The sequence below is a fragment of the Chelonoidis abingdonii genome, chromosome 6 (genome assembly GCF_003597395.2).
Source record: "Chelonoidis abingdonii isolate Lonesome George chromosome 6, CheloAbing_2.0, whole genome shotgun sequence".
Taxonomy (NCBI): Eukaryota; Metazoa; Chordata; order Testudines; family Testudinidae; genus Chelonoidis; species Chelonoidis abingdonii.
Genome location: NC_133774.1, coordinates 10,422,637 through 10,439,789, shown reverse-complemented (window position 1 = coordinate 10,439,789; position 17,153 = coordinate 10,422,637). Strand labels below are relative to the sequence as shown.

At 39.2% G+C, this 17,153-nt stretch overlaps 1 protein-coding gene across 2 annotated transcripts in view; it reads right to left on the bottom strand.

Annotated features, from left to right (window-relative positions):
• Positions 1-722: 722 nt before the first annotated feature.
• The window catches only part of PIK3C3 (phosphatidylinositol 3-kinase catalytic subunit type 3), a 128,706-nt gene continuing 112,275 nt past the window's right edge, over positions 723-17,153 (bottom strand). For both annotated transcript variants that reach the window (XM_032771736.2, XM_032771735.2), the window contains 2 exons: positions 3,973-4,098; positions 723-1,791 (listed from right to left, as the gene is read on the bottom strand). In XM_032771736.2, the coding sequence (XP_032627627.1) occupies positions 1,777-1,791; positions 3,973-4,098 (141 nt within the window). In that variant the 3' untranslated portion in view covers positions 723-1,776. The remainder of the gene's footprint in view (positions 1,792-3,972; positions 4,099-17,153) is intronic.

Sequence of the window (17,153 nt, the reverse complement as noted above, 5' to 3'; positions counted from 1 at the left end):
CGAACAAATGAAGACTCGGCACACCACTGCTGAAAGGTTGTCGACCCCTGGTTTAGAGCATGCACTCCTACACTGCAATTAAACAGCCCTGTGACCCGAGAACTGTGAGCCCAAGTCAGCTGGCATTGGCATGCTGTGGATTTTTAATTGCAGTGTAGACATATCCTTAGTGGCCAGGGCTACACAGGTGCTAGGACAGCAAAGGCTGCTGAGGAGTTGGGCTGTGTTGACTCTAACGGCCAACTGACGGAGCTAGGTTATAGATGCATTGTATCCCTAATGTTGTTTCTTCTATCAAGGCCCCCTGTCTGGGTGTAAACCAGCATAAATCAGCCTAAAGCCAGATTAGCTGTGATTGATATTCACGAGATTCAAATCGGTTGAGTTTTTCCATTTTTGTAAGTTGAAGTCCAGCTGGCTTTCCTCCCTACTCCTACCTTCCTTGTTTAAAGCATGTTTATTGGAGAGAGGGGGGACAAAAAAAAAACCCACCATAGGTGCCCTTTGAAAAGGTTTGGATGCATATAAAAAGCTAATTATACTTGATCATTCAAACAGATTCAGCATAAATCCTGATGTGTGACATGATCATTTTCTTATAGCCTTATTTTTACAGCATTTCTGTATTGGTATTAAGCCAGGAGTGCCACACACAATCCTTTAGGATGCCAGGTCTGTGCAGGAAAGGACAAATTCAAAAGCTTAAATAAGACATCTCAAAACCACATCAAGGAAGAATTTATTAGCATCAAGGAAAATATATATGGTCACTGTACATTGATGTTCATAGTTAAAGTGAGACTTTACTATGAACTTACACTGAAACTATCACGGTGCTTTCTGGCTGGCTAGTCTGTTAGGTTGACAGATTCAGGCTAGCTCTCTAAAAATAGCTGTGTAGACAGCATTTCAAAACTGTAGCCTTTGAAACCTACCCCTCTCCCATGAGACCGTGGAGCCTGAGCTCCAGCTCAAGTCACAACTTCAAAGGGCTGTCTACACAACTATGTGCTAGCACAAGCTCCACTAGCATGAGTCTTGTCTATCGACCTGGGCTGGCAGTCTTGCTGCTGTGGGCTGCATAGACAGACCCACAGTGATTATTTCTAATTCTGTGCCTGTATTTGGCTAACTTATCAGCCATTACAAATATCTTTTTGTAAGCAAGGAAGAATGATTGTCCTTTCCAAATGAGAACACTTTCCAAATTGGGAAACGGTCAGACGACTCCATTAAAAACTTTAATTCCAGGTGAAAACTGTTGTGTGTGGGGGGTGGGGTTCAACTATCCTGTTTCTTAGGCTAATGAGAAATCACAATTTATACCTCTGTAGGCTGCACACTGCATGTATCAATGTCCAAGTTAAGTGAAGCAATGGACTTCAGTTTCTAGGTCCCAAAATATAGTAACTAAGACAAAAATAAATTCACTAGCAAGTGCCGAATCTCTCTTCTGCAACCTCTTCCAGTCATCCATGACACAAGAGGAAGTTGCCTATTTTACCTACATGGCTTAAGTATCTTACAGGAAATATATACAGGAATATCTAGGTCCAAAATGGTAAATAAATACATGTTTTCTAAATAATTGTCATTTTTAACCTTATAATAGTGGTAACTCAGAGACCTAGCCCCTGTCTTCCAGGCACACTGTGCTACCAAATGAGCAGTTCTCGCCTTCAGGCGCTGTCTTGAAAAGTCCATAGATGACTCAAGAAAGTCTCCTTGTCGAGCACTAGCTGATATTTCCATTTTCAACAAAAGCAGCTGATGGATTTATTTCCTCCAATACTAGAAAAGAAGACAAACACAGCAGGACATTTATTCAGCTTTGATATTTGCAGAAAACCAGTTACGTGTAATTATACTCTGGACTGTAGATTTCACAACTCCATAAAATGCTTAAAGGCAGGTTAACTTCATGATCCTTAGCAGAACAAATATCTATGAAACACACACTATTTGTGTTAGTTTTTCCACTTGACGCATAATTTTCATCCAGCACACACATTCTCCCCAGCATCTGAGGCATTTCATTTGGTTTACAGGGTTTGCTTTTCCAAAATGGAGAACAAAATTGGAACCTGGCAGCAAATGAGAAAGGGACACCATCTCCCACAGCTTTGGGATGCAACATGGGATGCTGCCAACCAAGGCTGCTAATTAGGACACAGTGCTTGAGAAACCCAAAAGCAAGTTACCCAATATGATTTAAAAGCAGCTTATTCCTACTCATCCCAAATTAAAACCCTGAGATTAAATCTTTGAACTGTTTTGCTACAAAAAATTGTAAAACTGTACTGAAGAGTTCAAAATTTTCATGTTTGCAACAATGCTTAACATAACAATCCTGAAATGCAACTGAGTTTATAATTTAAGGGAAAAAAAGTTAAAAAATTTAGTAACTTCCTTAACTGGAAATGGTCAAATCTCATTTCTACTGTCGACTCTCTCGACAGACATCTGGACTGCTGCTAAAATGAAAATAACCATCTCCAGAGACTAGGACATTTAGTCTTTATAAATGTGACTTAAAATTAATATGTACATCCTCTTCTCTTGAACAGTCACTACACAAATATATTACATTTTCTTGAGGCAAACTGTATTTAAGGGACATTCAACAAGAGAAGATTGAGATACTGAAAATAGAGATATTAGAAAATTACACAGTAGGCATGTTTTCAAACACAGTCTCCATAACTTAACTTCTTTGAATCAGGTCTCTTTAAAACATTGTCATTTATTTAAAAAATAATAATTAAAAAAAAATCACTGCTTCTCAGTAACGCAATGGATGCCAAAATAATCAGTTCTCACCATACAACATGAGCTTACACACACACACACAGTGGTGTGCAAGAGCACTGAAATACAATGGTTACTACAATAACCAACCTTATTAAAAGCTTTTATAACAACAGGTGCAACGAACAGCACAGACTGCATACTAGTGTTTGCAAGTCCATTTTGGAGGTGGGAAGAAAAACAGACAGATGGATAAACAAGCATAAAAACAAACAACAAACTGAAGGGCATTTCAAAGAAAAAATTGCATGGCTTTATGCCAATATCTGCTGTTTAAACAAGTGCCTAATATTAGACAGTATTTTCAACTGCTATTTAGAACAATACTATGTGCAATTCATCAAAACAATATTATGACATATGCACAAACTGAAAACTTTAATTAGGCCATTGTTCAAGATGACTGGTTTATTTTCAATTAAATTGAGTATTAATTGTTCCTTTGTCTACTGTTGTACTATTTTACAATTTTTATACAGCAACCTCTCCAAAAAGAAAGCTAGACAAAGAGAAAGTTAATTAGAACACTGATTAATAAGCATTAAATATTGGAAGAGGATGTTGTGAAGACCAAGACAGAGTTAAAAAAAGAACTAGATAAATTCATGAAGGATGGTTCTATCAACGGCTATTAGCCAGGATGGGCACGGATGGTGTCCCTAGCCTCTGTTTGCCAGAGGCTGGGAATGGGCAACAAGAGATGGATCACTTGACGATTACCTGTTCTCTTCATTCCCTCTGGGCCACCTAGCATTGGCCACTGTTGGAAGATAGGATACTGGGATAGACAGACCTTTGGTTTGATCCAATATGGCCATTATGTTCCTATGTTCTAAGAATGCTCTAATTCAAATTGTAACAACACACAGCTTAAAGAGGTGAGGTTCATCCCTTGAATAATCTTTGCATTCACAATTTTTTCTAAAAAATGGTTTCACACTGGGGTTCTCACACCTCAGTCCACCCATGCCTCACTGCTCCTTTTGTCCCCTCTGCTCTCTGAGGGCTTTGGACCTTTTTGCATGCTTCCCCCTCATGGATTTATAGCATGAATTCCACACCCCAACATGAGGCCCTGAGCCTGGAGGAACGTCCTAATTAGCATATTCTAACCCTGCTCTTTTCTACAAAAATATTGCTAAAAATCCATCTGTAGTATCTTACCTGAGCAAACTTGTGTATTTGTTCTACTACAGCTGCAAAGAGAGCGTGGACACTTTCATCAATTAGACTCTGCATGTAATGTACTGCTTCTTCGTCAGAGAGGTCCAAACGGAACTTGTCCTGCACCTGGTAGGAAGAGATTAGAAAGATCAACCCTTTTATACAGAAGGAAAACTCTGGCCTTGTAATTGTAGAATTCCATTTTTACTGTATTTATATACGAAAAAGGCAAATTCCATCTTCCAAGCAACACACACGGCTGCCACTGGACTCAACACAATTACAGTTGACAGCGTTGGCTGGATGAACTCCTGGAGGTTTCATCACATGACATTATCTTTAAATTAAAAATAATCTTTCATTCCTGGAGACTCCAGGATAATCCTGGAGGGTTGGCAACCTTAAGCACAATTGAGCTGTGGACAAGTATCTATGGGCAGAAAAATTCAATCCTATCATTCTGTATGCATTTCTTGGGCCGAGGGTGAAGAAGGGAAAACATCTGAAAGACCATCTATATTTAACAGAAAGAAAATCCTATTACTGAATCATCATCAGGGTGTAGTGTTCTGTCCCATCTAGTGGCACCAAGACCACGTATTGAGAGAGAGATGAGTCTGCTCTACAGCCTTAGCTAAGAGCCAGTTGGCTTTTAGCTCATGTGGTAGAGGCTCATGCACTAAGCTCCAGAGATCCTCAGTTTGATCCTGCCTGCCGATGACTAGGATCTGGTGATGTTACTATAGTCTAATTCCAAAGCAAAAGTCATTTCTCCCAACAACTGAAATTTTTTAAAAAAAATTGTTTTGGAAATCTGATTTTGGTGAAACGGCCAATCTATTAATACAAAGTTTCAAAACAGGCAGCCTACTCAATGCTCAGCTAGACCAACAGGTGCCACTGCAAGCACCTACATAAACAGTGGTTGTAAGTAAGCGTAGCATTCATTATGAGACATCAAGTTTGAGCTCTACATGTGGGCAAGCAGAAGTTTGTTTTATTGCAAAAATGCAGCTGAAATATTTTGGATGGTCCTAATAGTTGTTGAAAGGCTGCAAAGTTCCTTTTGCCTAAAGCTAAATTAAGAATAAATTGTCTTTTTGAAACTGTAAGGAAATTAAGTAAAGAATATGGAATCAGTGTAAGGATGAGCACATCTGAGCACATCACTCCTATGAAAACCAATCTCCATATGGTAGATGAGACTTTGATTAACTCAGATTACATCCTTCATATATAAACAGTTGATTGGACACACTGGTACTTTTACATTGTTTGTTGTTTTGACAGCGGCGTATTTTAAATATCATACAAAAATGGTTTGCCCAGTACTTACAAATTGTACAGAAACTAAATGCTGAGAGCATAATAATTAAGGACAAAGTGGCAAAGTGTCTAGCTTTTATTACTAGAGAAATTCTCCAGTCTCCACTTTGTTTTTCTTATCTCTATTCTGAATAAGCAAAAAATCACTCCACCCTCAGATGAACACAGAAGACCCTGAGCATGCTCAGTGAAAACCTAGGATTTCTAAAATGGTGCCCTGGAAAAAAGTCAAGTATATGTGTGTGTGTGTGTAGACAGGCAGACTCACAGCTCTGAGGTAAATGACAACAGTGAGCATGTGCAAGATTGGTGGCTATTGAGCATGTGTAGTAAGGGGTGACAGAGAGATCAGTTAGTGATCAGAACTTGTTCTAAAAGTCAGAGCTGTCAATCAGAACTCTGAAGTAATGCTTGATACTGTGCATATGTGGGTGAGATAAATGCTTCTAAAAATATAAAGTTATATTTGGAGGAAGCTACAAATGTACCTACAATGTACTACAATGTAGCACAAAAGACCAGCTGCCAGCAGGCAGTTTCGGAGTTTGAGCCTGAGTCAGTGAGAGAGACGATTGGGAGAAGACGAAAGCCAGGAAGAGGAGCCAGAGAAAAAGCTAATGAAAAGAAGTCAGAAAAGCTGCTGCAGAGAGATAGGAAGAGAAAGAAGAAAACTGGAGTAGAGTAAAGTTGACTGACCACAAACTCTGCAGCAACAGTTTTTTAAAGGAATTCCAAAAGCATTTATAAAGTAAGCCTGTTATTTGTTTACAGTCTAAGTATAGTATAGGAAAGTAAATAGGGTTAGCATGTGTGTGTGTGTTTATAAGAAAGCATAAAATTCTGTTATTAATTGCAACATATCCACTTAAACTTTAAAACAATTTAAGAAGTGCTGTCAGCGATTTGTTACAAACTGGCCACTTGTAACAAATTGCTTTGCTTTTAGAATAATTTACATTATATACTATTGTAGTTTGAATGCTCTTTAACTAACAATAAGGGATTGAGTCTCATGGTTTTGTTTAGGATTTTAGGTTGGACTGTATTAGGGATTATTATTTACATCAACTCAAAGATATTTTGTTTTGAAAAAGAATACTGCCTGTGTCAATTACTTTATCGGAAGGATATATCTGTGTCCTTTAATATTTCCTTAACCCCCTTTAAACATATATCTCGGGAAGAAGAGACTAAGGGGGCAATAGGCAGATTATTACAGCAGCGTCTCAAAATCCACTTTTCAGGGTAAAAACTCTCTTTTCCCAACCTCACACAAGCCTTGACTTATGTACATTTCATTAAGCTGAAATCAATGGCTTTTCATAAATGGAAAATTGTTCAGCACTTGTCAAGATGGCAAAATCGCAGAAGTGTCTTTCAAGCACAGACACGCCTCCCCTATATTCAAACCTTTGTTTTAATTCAGCTGGCAACAGCTTAGCTACACTGGCAAACAGGACCTTGTTTTTCAATAGCATTGAGTGGCCAGGGAACCTAAAGTGCTTTGGGGGCATTTATTAAGCCTCACAACTGCTGGGTTAAAATGACCATTTCATAGATGTGCAGAGTGAACAACTTTGAGGCCAATATCTTCAAAGGGAGTCCCTAAAGTTAGTCACTTAAATATCTAGCCCATTTTTCTCATGTGCTGACCACCCAGTAGCTTTCATCGGTAACTGTGCATGCTTAGCATCTCAGAAAAATCAGGCCCCTTGTACAGGTGGCCTAAAATTTCCTCAGGTGACTTATCCAAGTTCATGCGAGTCAATATACCTGAGAATAAAACCAAAGAGTCTAATAAGCACTCTTCTAACCACTACCACACAACCCCGCTGTTTAAAATGCCCAATAGCAATTTTACAGGGTGACTAAACAATTTAACTAATGTATTACAGGGTAAATTTTGAAAGGGCTGAGGTTCAGTCTCTCATTTCACTGGTACAAATCTGCCCCTTCATTTTGTGGTCCTAAAGAATGTTGGGTAACAAATACAAGCACATGTGCATCTAATTAGTAGATATTAGGAGCAGAATGGACCATCATACTCACTAGTCCGACCTCCTGCAAAACACAGGTCATAGAACCCCAGGAATTTCTGTACAAGCACATAAGTGTATCTTTTAGAAAGGCGTCCTGCCTTCACTTCAAGAGACAGGGAAACCTCGATGTCCTTAGGTAAGTTGTTTCAGTCATTAATTATCCTCATTATTTAAAGACTGTCTTATTTCTAGTCTGAATTTGTCCAGCTTCAGCTCTCAACCGCTGCATCTCATCACACCTTTTTCTGACAGATTAAAGATCTGTCCATTATAAGAGATCTCTTTCCCGCGTAGGTACTTATAGATTTGATCAATTCATCTCAACCTTCTCTTCGATAAGCTAAATATATTGAGCTTCTCAAGTCTCTCCCTATATGTTTGTTCGCAAGACTGAATATTTTCTGTAGCTTTTTTCTGAATCCCTGCCTATTTATCAACATCCTGTTTAAAGACTGGACATAAGAACTGGACACAGTAGAGAGATATTACTTCCCTACTCCTACTTTATATTCCTCTGTTTATACACGCATGATCATGTTTGCCCACTTAGCTACGTCATCAGACTGGGAGCTCATGTTCAGTTGATTAGCCACCATTACCCGCAAAGTTCTTTTCAGAATCACTGCACTGCAGGACACTGTTTTGCAAGTTGTAAGTGTGATCTTCATTCTTTGTTACTAGATGTATGACCGTGCATTTGGCTTTATTAAACTGCATGCTGTTCAAATAAGCACTCTGTACAAACTGATATGGTCGTCAGTATAACTGATCTGAGCCCATCATTATTTACCACTATAAATTTGTTTCCTCTGAAGGCTTTACCAGCAATGATTTAATATTTTCTTTCAAATAATTGATAATACTAAACAAACACCCAACAATTCTCTTTGGTAACCCACTAGACATACCCCATTTATAGTTACCTTTTTATCTCTAGCAGTTAACCAGTTTTTAATCCATTTAACATAGGCTGCATTGATTTTGTACAGTATTACTTTTTTCAATCCAAATGCCATGCAAGACCAAGTCAACGACTTACAAAAGTCTATTATATAAAAAGAGTTACCTTTATCAAACAAAATTCTAATCTCATCAAAAATCAACATCGAGTTTGACAAGACCCATTTTACTTAAAATCATGTTGCACTGCATCGTTTAAGTCTTTACTGACTATCCCATATCAGTCTTTCCATGAATTTACCCAGGACTGATTTTGTGCTAACCAGTTATAATTATCCAGGTTATCCTTTTAAATATTGGTCCGTTGGCTGTTTTCCATCCTCTAGAACACTGAAGAAATGATGTTAAAAATCAACATCAAAGGTTCAGAGAACTTTTTGGCTAGTTCTTTTAATATTCCTGAGTGCAAGTTACCAAGTTCAAAATACTTACTAAATATTAATTTAACAGTTGCTGTTTAGTATGTCCCCTAGTGATGGAATAGAAAATATATCATCACTATAAGATATGAATACATCCTTTTCCCCTCCCACTCCACTCAATTTCCTGAAGTGCTCTAGAACTGAATTCTGGGTATACAATGTGGGTGTAAACAGAAGCCAGAAAAAGTGATAGATTCAGAAATATAAAAGAAAGAGAAAAGTCGGCTAACAAGTAAATCTATGATTGGAAAAAATGTTCAAACTGTTCAGAGGAAACAAGAAAAAAAAAGCAAAAACCAGATGAGCAAAACGGATGTTTTATGCCTAACACTACATGTCTTTCAATCAATGTCACTCCATTTATGAAGGCACAGCAAGACCAAAAGAATCAGAAGAAAAAAGAGTTTCACCTTCATCCTCAGGCATATTTATACAATTGACAACCCATCATGCACATATTCATCACAATTAAGAGTTGAAAACAAAGATCACTCACTCATTGCTCTGTAACGTAACAACCTTATAGCAACTGGTCACATATACTGTTATAACCTGCATAATGCAAACTTTTTTTTTTAAATTATAAGCCTCTTATTTTTGATATTATACAGTTTCAACTTTTACCAAGCCAGTAGGATCCCTATTCAGAAAGGTACTTTAAACACGGAAGTAGTCCCCAATTGACTTCAGTGAGACTAGTTATGCTTAAAGTTATACACATGCTTAAGTACCTTCCTGAATCAGTGCAGGGGTATTATGAGGATACTTCAGCAAAAATGTTAACTACATTTATCTAAGAAAAAATGAAACCCCTGTAATGCTGAACTGTGCTTTGCACAATTCTTGTAATCAAGCACATACTCTATCCATCTTTTAATCTGCTTGTAGAAGAATGTCCTCTTTGAGAGCCTTAAAGCTATTGATATTAAGATGCTGTATAGTCAAATGCTGGTAATGACTATTAAATATTTATTGCCTTTCTTGAGAGGGGACTGGCACACATTTCTTGTTCAAATACACAAATTCTGCTACAGTTAGATTAAAATTAGACTGCTATTAACAATCGGATCAAATGTTGCTGAGCACTAGATCTTTGCATGACAGATTTTCAGTGCTGCGATAAAAAATGACTACCGCAACCTAGATGAGAAGGAATATCATGAAATGACAAATTATTTCTTGAGTTGCAGTAATACCAGAAGCAAGATTAATGAATATTGACTTATGGCTCTTGTTAACAAAACAAATACTAAGGTGTTACTTCTAATCTCTCAGCAGCAAAGTAACCCATAGTTTCTCAAAGAACAGGTGTTACTGGGAAGAGATTTGAGTTTGAGATCAGATGATTTTGGAAATCAAATACTTGAATTTGTGCATTTCATATCTGAAACACACAAATATAGTGCCTACCACAGAGAGATTAAAAACAAAGACATTAACCTTGTGCAATTTATATACAGCCTCATTTTTGGAATTTAAATGACACCAACTCTCCTCTGTATGCTTTTAAAGTTATTCTTGGTTGGCTGCCACTCACCAAGAGAAAGGAGCTGTCATAAGTAGATAGGTAAAGTAAGGGTTAATTTTCTTTTACTGTAAAGGGTTTACAAAGGGAACCAAACACCTGACCAGAGGACCAATCAGGAAACCGGATTTTCAAAAGTAAGGGTGGGAACCTCTGGAGGTTTTTGGCTTTGTTCTGGGTCTTTTTTGTTTCTCGGCTGTTGAGTAAAACAGCTTTCTTCTAACTCATCTTCTTTCAAAATTCTCTAAACATCTGGAGTACAAAAGGAAAAAAGTAATCGGCTGTGTGTGCTTGGATTTGGTATTTATGGATGTTGATTCTGGCTGGGTTTAATTGGGCTATCAGCTGTTGTATTCATATTTCTTAAAGCAAGAGACGTATTGATCTCTTATGCAGTATTATTGTTTTGATATTTCTTTTATATAAGTTTTTCTTTTAAAACTTTGTGGAAGTTTCTTTTCCTAGTGAGGCAGATGGGGGGGGGAGAGGATCAATCTCTGTTACCCAGAGCTCTTCTATCGTGTGACGACTAGAGGGGGAGGGGAAAAGCCCAAACTCTGTGTCTACTTCCTAGTGTCCTGGGCGGAGGAAAAGGCTACAGGACAAGGAGGGGAACTCTTGTGTGAACTGACTAGGTGAATGCATGCCTCGGGGAAGCTAGATTGCCTCTCCGGTCGTATTCAAGAGGTGAAGATAGCATCGCCCGGCTCACCAGGGAAGGGGGAGGGAGCTGGGGGTGAGAGAGGAAGACCCAGGGTCTGTCTTGGGGTTTCTCCAGGGAAAGTCTGCTGGGACCAGAGCGAGGCAGGCGCTGTATTCCTGTCTGGTGGCAGCGAGATAAGATCCAAGCTGGTACAAGCTTGGGGGGAATCATAGTAAGCACCCAGATTTTGGACGCTAAAGTCCAGATTTGGGACAGACGTTTACCACAGGAGCATCCTCTGCTCAAAACGTACAGGATAAATCTGATTGGATTTCTTTGCCTAGATTCCACAGAGGTGTGATTAAAGAATAAACTTTTCTATTTAATCAAATTAAACAATTCCATATGAATATTGCCTATCACGATTTATATGTTCTAGAATGAGAAGCTTGGACAAAGATTAAAAGGTTTCATAAAAAAATGACTGACTGTCTTTTAAGGCTTCATTATATTATTGTAGCACCTAGCAGCCCTAGCCATGGACCAGGACCCCACCGTGCCAGGCACTGTACAAATACAGAACAAAAAGGCTTAAAATCTTTCCACTATTTAATTGTATTGTACTTTTGGTAAATTAATAATAAAATTATTTTTGGTAGGACCCAGGGTGTGCTACAAATTTTCCAAATACAGAAGAGCACAACTCTCATCCCAAGAACAGGTAACAGGTAGGGAGAAGAGAACAACAAATAAACAGTTAAGTTAACAAAAACATATGATTATGACAAGAAAGCTATACTCCAGTTACCCTCAAGCATGGCAATGACAGTATGTTTCTTATAGTCTTCATAAGCAACCTGACTGTGGGGAGGAGTCAGGCCATGAGGATGAAGTAAGGAAGGCCCTTTTGTGAGCAAGGGATAGCATGGAGACAAACAGAAGAAGTTGTTCATTATTTAAATTCAATGCATGAAGGAAATGAATAGAGGGCAAAAAAAATCTTGTTTCTTTGTTTTGTTCATTGCAGGCCCACCTAAAATGTGAACTCAGCTGGCTATCAAAGAAAGTAAAAGGAAAATTGCAATAGAATCTTAAAGCCACTTTGCTGTGTGATCTCAACAGATCTCAGACAAAACTGAGTTAGACTTGATCAGTAAATGGTTGGGGGACATCCAAGAAACAAAAATGCTACAGGAGATGAAATTGGAGATTTAGCAGGTGATACTCCCCTCAAAATCTTCTCTGAGCCAGTGATCCAGCACAGGGGTAGGAAGCATTGTAATGCTGGACAACAATTTGTTTTAATTGATACGTGACAAAGCTCTTCGATATTCCATTACTGCTGCACCAAACAGGTTTCACAGCAATTGGAGAGACTGCAGATAGAGCATCAAACAAAGCCTCTACTTTGTCCAACAGAAAAAAAATTCATACAATATTTGTTTTAACACGGCCTAAGCCACACTTAGTTGGAAATTCTGGGTCAACTATATAAATTATGTCTGAGTTATTGCTATTGGGAATATTTTACCTGTAGTTCAAATGATTTCCATGTGGATGGAAGTAAACAGAGTGTCATAAAACTGAATTTCAAGTGTGTTTTACAAAAGAAGCGAGAACACATTTCACACATCCTGCTGGTTCCATAGGCATGTAACAGTTTATTTCTCAATTCATCATGCTTATACATACTAAGACATTAAAGTATTAGTTGTTTTGCTAGGATTCCTTTTTCTTAGCAAGCTTAAGAAATATACAGGTAATTATCAGGGAAAATAATTTACAATGTTATTGTTAAAGCTACAAGTCTTACCTATCACCTGTTTGAGGGTCTACATTGCACTGTTTCTGGTTTGACTGGACTCCCTTTTAAGGCAGGCAGCACTGATCCTTAAACCAGTCAGAGAAGTTGCATATGAGCAACATACATCCCTCTGTTCCCCAAAGAGCTAACCATGTTGCCTCTGCAACACTGCTAGCCTGAGCTGAGGTGTAGGCTAGAAATGTAATTATTTTCTCCAAATTCATTAAAAAAAATCTCTAAGGCAGTATAGGATGGCTAGCTGTATATTAATAAACAATATAAAAAGGACTGACTGCACATAAATATTCACCAAAAGCCTGAGATAAAAGATTGGCTTTGTAGCTTGCTCAGTAGCTTAACAAATCTGAGCTCTGGAGGACAAAGAAAGGAAAACTAGTCCCAAAGCCAAACAACTCATGCGGTGTGATCTGTTACCAGCTCCCTCTTGCAGGCATTAAATGTTGTTCAGCTGAGAAATGGCCACTGATTGCATTTGTGGCAGCATCACACAATGAGGGAGGCACTCGGTGACAAGGTTCCAAACTGTTTAGGGCTTTGCAAGTTAAAGCTAACACCTTGAATGTCAGATAAAAGCTCACAGAAAGCCAGAGCTAGTGCAGGAGCACCTGTGCAACACGCTCTCAATGTACTGAATTTCAGTTGCTTGCATGGTCATGCAGAACAATACCACTAGGACACTAGGCTATCTCAAGTGTGTGTGTGTGTGTGTGTGTGTGTGTCTGGAAATCATGTTAAAATGTAACATTTTAATTTTACTTTTAAGGGGAAAAAAGTCTGAATACTGTCCCACAAGTACTGACCATGGAAAGTCTGCTACCTGGGACTTTTCTTCTTGTTTGTTGAAAGTTAACTTGATGCAATCTAGTATAAAATTCATGTGTACTAGTTTAAATTTGTAATTTGTTTTGCTCTGTTAGAAACAGTAACAATCTTGGGAATGCAGAGAAAATAATAAATCCAATGCATAGTTCATCCAATAGTTCTTGCCCACTCCACCAAATTTTTGTGCAATAATTGAATATTTCCCATGGCCACAGATTTGACTTCCCCAAATAATGGATTAATAGATTTTTACACCAGAAGGGACCGTTAAAACATCTAATCAGAACTCTCATACATTACAGACCATTACATTTTATCCAGTTATCCCTATATTAAGCCCAATAACTTGTGTTTGATTAAAGCATACCTTTAGGAAAGAGATCCAGTTTGATTTCAAGACCTCAAGAGATGGAGAATCCACCAGTTGCCTTGGTAGTTTGTGCCAATGGTTAATCACACTCATTGTAAAAAACCTGTGCCTGAAGTGATTAGTAACCTGCGGTGCGAGTTCAAGCCTAAAATTTTCAAGGTATTTTGAAAACCTTGAGCTAGCTCTTTGGGGCAATATGTTATCAATATTTAATGCTTATCCAAAGCGGCTTGAATGCTCCACATAGTTAAATGAGAAAAAGAAACCAGTGTTCACATTTTGACTGAATAGTACATATGACAACCTTTTTCCTTAAATTCTCTGATTGATATTTATTTCACAGACTAATTGTAAGGCAGTCATTGTGAAAGCTGTCTGCTACTTGTGCCTCCAGCAAGGTTAAGTAGCACTGCAGGTGTTGACTATGATTAGCTACTTAATAATTTGATCATTGCAATACAGAATCACTCATTGCAAAGGCAGCAAGTGACACTTAAGACATCTGTGTGCCTAGAACTGAGTAACATCCCCTAGATCGGTGGCTTTCAACTTTTTTTCATTTGCGGACCTCTAAAAAATTTCAAATGGAGGTCCAGACCTCTTTGGAAATCTTAAAACAATCTGCAGACCACAATGGTCCACAGACCATAGGTTGAAAACCACTGATGCAGATGAAAAAGCAGTGTGTCTTTTGATTAAGCCATATACTACACATGTACGTACACACCAGGAGCACCATTGCTAGGACTTAAAGAAAGGCATTTGATATCAAATTCTATACAGATACTACAATGCTTTGTGCAGGGATTTTTACTGTTTTGCATCTAAAGTTGTTAATGACAGTCAGCATTCAGTGTTCAAGATGGAGAATCTAGTCTTAAGTTTCTGCCTTGACTCCTACTACACTTCATAGTTCCCTGAACATGGGCATTGTCTGGTCATCTCTGCTCTACAGTATTATGTAAAAAATAGTTAATTCTTTCACCTATTCAGATGTTTCTTGCATTCACCTGGATAAATTTACCTAGGTAGTGTTCCAGAGAAGACCACAGCTTTTGTTTTTAGGCAAAAATTCTACCATATCGAATAGATTACACTTTCTATGAAACCATCTACAATTTTCTGTAAGGTTTTCTCTACAGCTGCAGTTCTTACAGAGATGGATAGAAAAATGAAGGTACTTACCTATAACTGAAGATTCTTCGAGATGTGTGGCTGATATATGTATTTCACTGAGGGGTTATGCACATGCGCCATGTGCCAGGAGGCAGAGCTTTTGAAAACAGTACTGTGTGGTAGTCCTCGCATGTGCTCTGAGCCGCTTTGTGGTCTCACCCAAGACAATAAAGGGCACAGCATACCGCTGGCATCTCCTGTTCTCTCTCTACCACAGAGCTATTGAATCTACAGCAGAGGGGAAGCAGGGTGGGTTTGGAATACAGATAGGGACCACACCTCTCAAAGAACCTTCAGTTACAGATAAGTAACCTTGTTTTCTTATTCAAGTGATGGTCCCTATTGTACTCCACTGAGGGTGATTAACAAACAGTATCTATGTGGGAGAAGACTGTGGAATGCAGGACTGCTACTCCATATGAAGCATCCATCACGGAACCATGGACGAGAGCACAGTGCGTGGAAGAGGTGTGCAACAAATTCCATGTGGCTGCCTTGCATATGTCCATGAGGGACATGTTGTGGAATGTGGCTGTAGCTGATGTTTGCACTCTTGTGGAATAGGCCCGAATCCCTTTAAGTGGGGATCGTCCCGATTATTGATAACAAGATAGCAACGCATAATGAACCGAGACACATTTGGAGCTTCTTTGGCTGGAAATGGCTTGCCTTATCATTCTCTCCGCTATGGCAAAAGAAAGCTGAGGAGATTTCCGAAAGGGTTTTATCCTCTCAAGATAAAAGCCAATGCCCTTCAAACACCTAATAAGTGAAGCCTTCTTTCCTCATTCGAGGTGTGAGGCTTGGGGAAGAAGGTAGGTAAATGTATGTGTTGATTGAGGTGGAAATGGAAAACCACCTTGGACAGGAACTTGGGGGAGAAGTCTTTATGGAAAGTGATGAAAGGGGGGATTAAGCAATCATGGTTCCCCGTTCACCAACCCTCCTAGCCAATTTAATGGCGATGAGTTAAGAGACTTTAATGGAAAGGAGAGAATGACCATGAGGTCATAGGTTCAAAGGGGCAGATGTTAACAAGCTGAGGGCAAGGTTAAGGTCCCAGGGGGGAAAGGGACATAGGCTGAATGGGAAGGTATTTTCACAGAAGGCCCTTCCAGAACAATGCAGTTAATGGATCGGTAAAGATTGAATGGCTGTCCTCTGGCAGATGAAAAGCACTAATGGCAGCTGCATGCACCTTAATAGGACTGAGGGCCAGTCCCAAGTCCTTCAGATAAAGGAAATATTCCAAGAGTAGTAGGATGCCCAGGACAAGGTTCTGCCAGGTAGCCCTGGTAGTCAAACATGTCTATTTAGTGAGATACAAATGTCTTGTGGACTCCTTCCTGATGCGTGAGAGGACATCTCACACTGCCGGACAGCATTTCTGCGCTAGTGGAGTGTCATCCAAAAACCAAACAGTCAGGTGAAGCGTGTGTGGGTTGGGGTATCAGTTTGCTGCTGTTTGGGTCAGTAGCTCTGGGAATATCCGAAGCATGAGTGGCAGGTTCTTTGACATGCAGAGAAGCGGTAGCCAAAACTGGCAAGACCAGAAAGGGGAGATCAGAATGGTTGTTGCTTTCTCCCATCTGATCTTGTGGATTATTCGTAAGGGGGAGGGAGGAGGCATAAATTTGTCTGGTCAGACTAATTGAGGACTAGGACAAACTCACAGGGGGGCCACTCCCTCCCCTTGAACACCACTGGGTGCATTTGGTATTGTTGTGGGATGTGAAAAGATCCCTCACATCTTTTCCCCATCAGCCAAAGATGTCCATGATTACAGAGTCATGCAATTCCCATTTGCGGTCGATGGCAAAGTTTCTGTTGAGAGCGTTGGCTTTCATGTTCTGGGTAGGTAGGCTGTTGTCAAAAGAATATAGTATGTGATACACCATTCTCACAGGTATGTAGCGATCTGACACATGGCTCAGGATCTTGTCCCCCCTTGCTTACACAGAAGACTGTGGTGGTGTTGTCTGACATGACAAGAACGTGTTGGTTCTGGATGGTTGGTAGGAATGCCTGGCAGGCTTTGCATGCTTACCGGCATTCCAATATGTTTATGTGCAT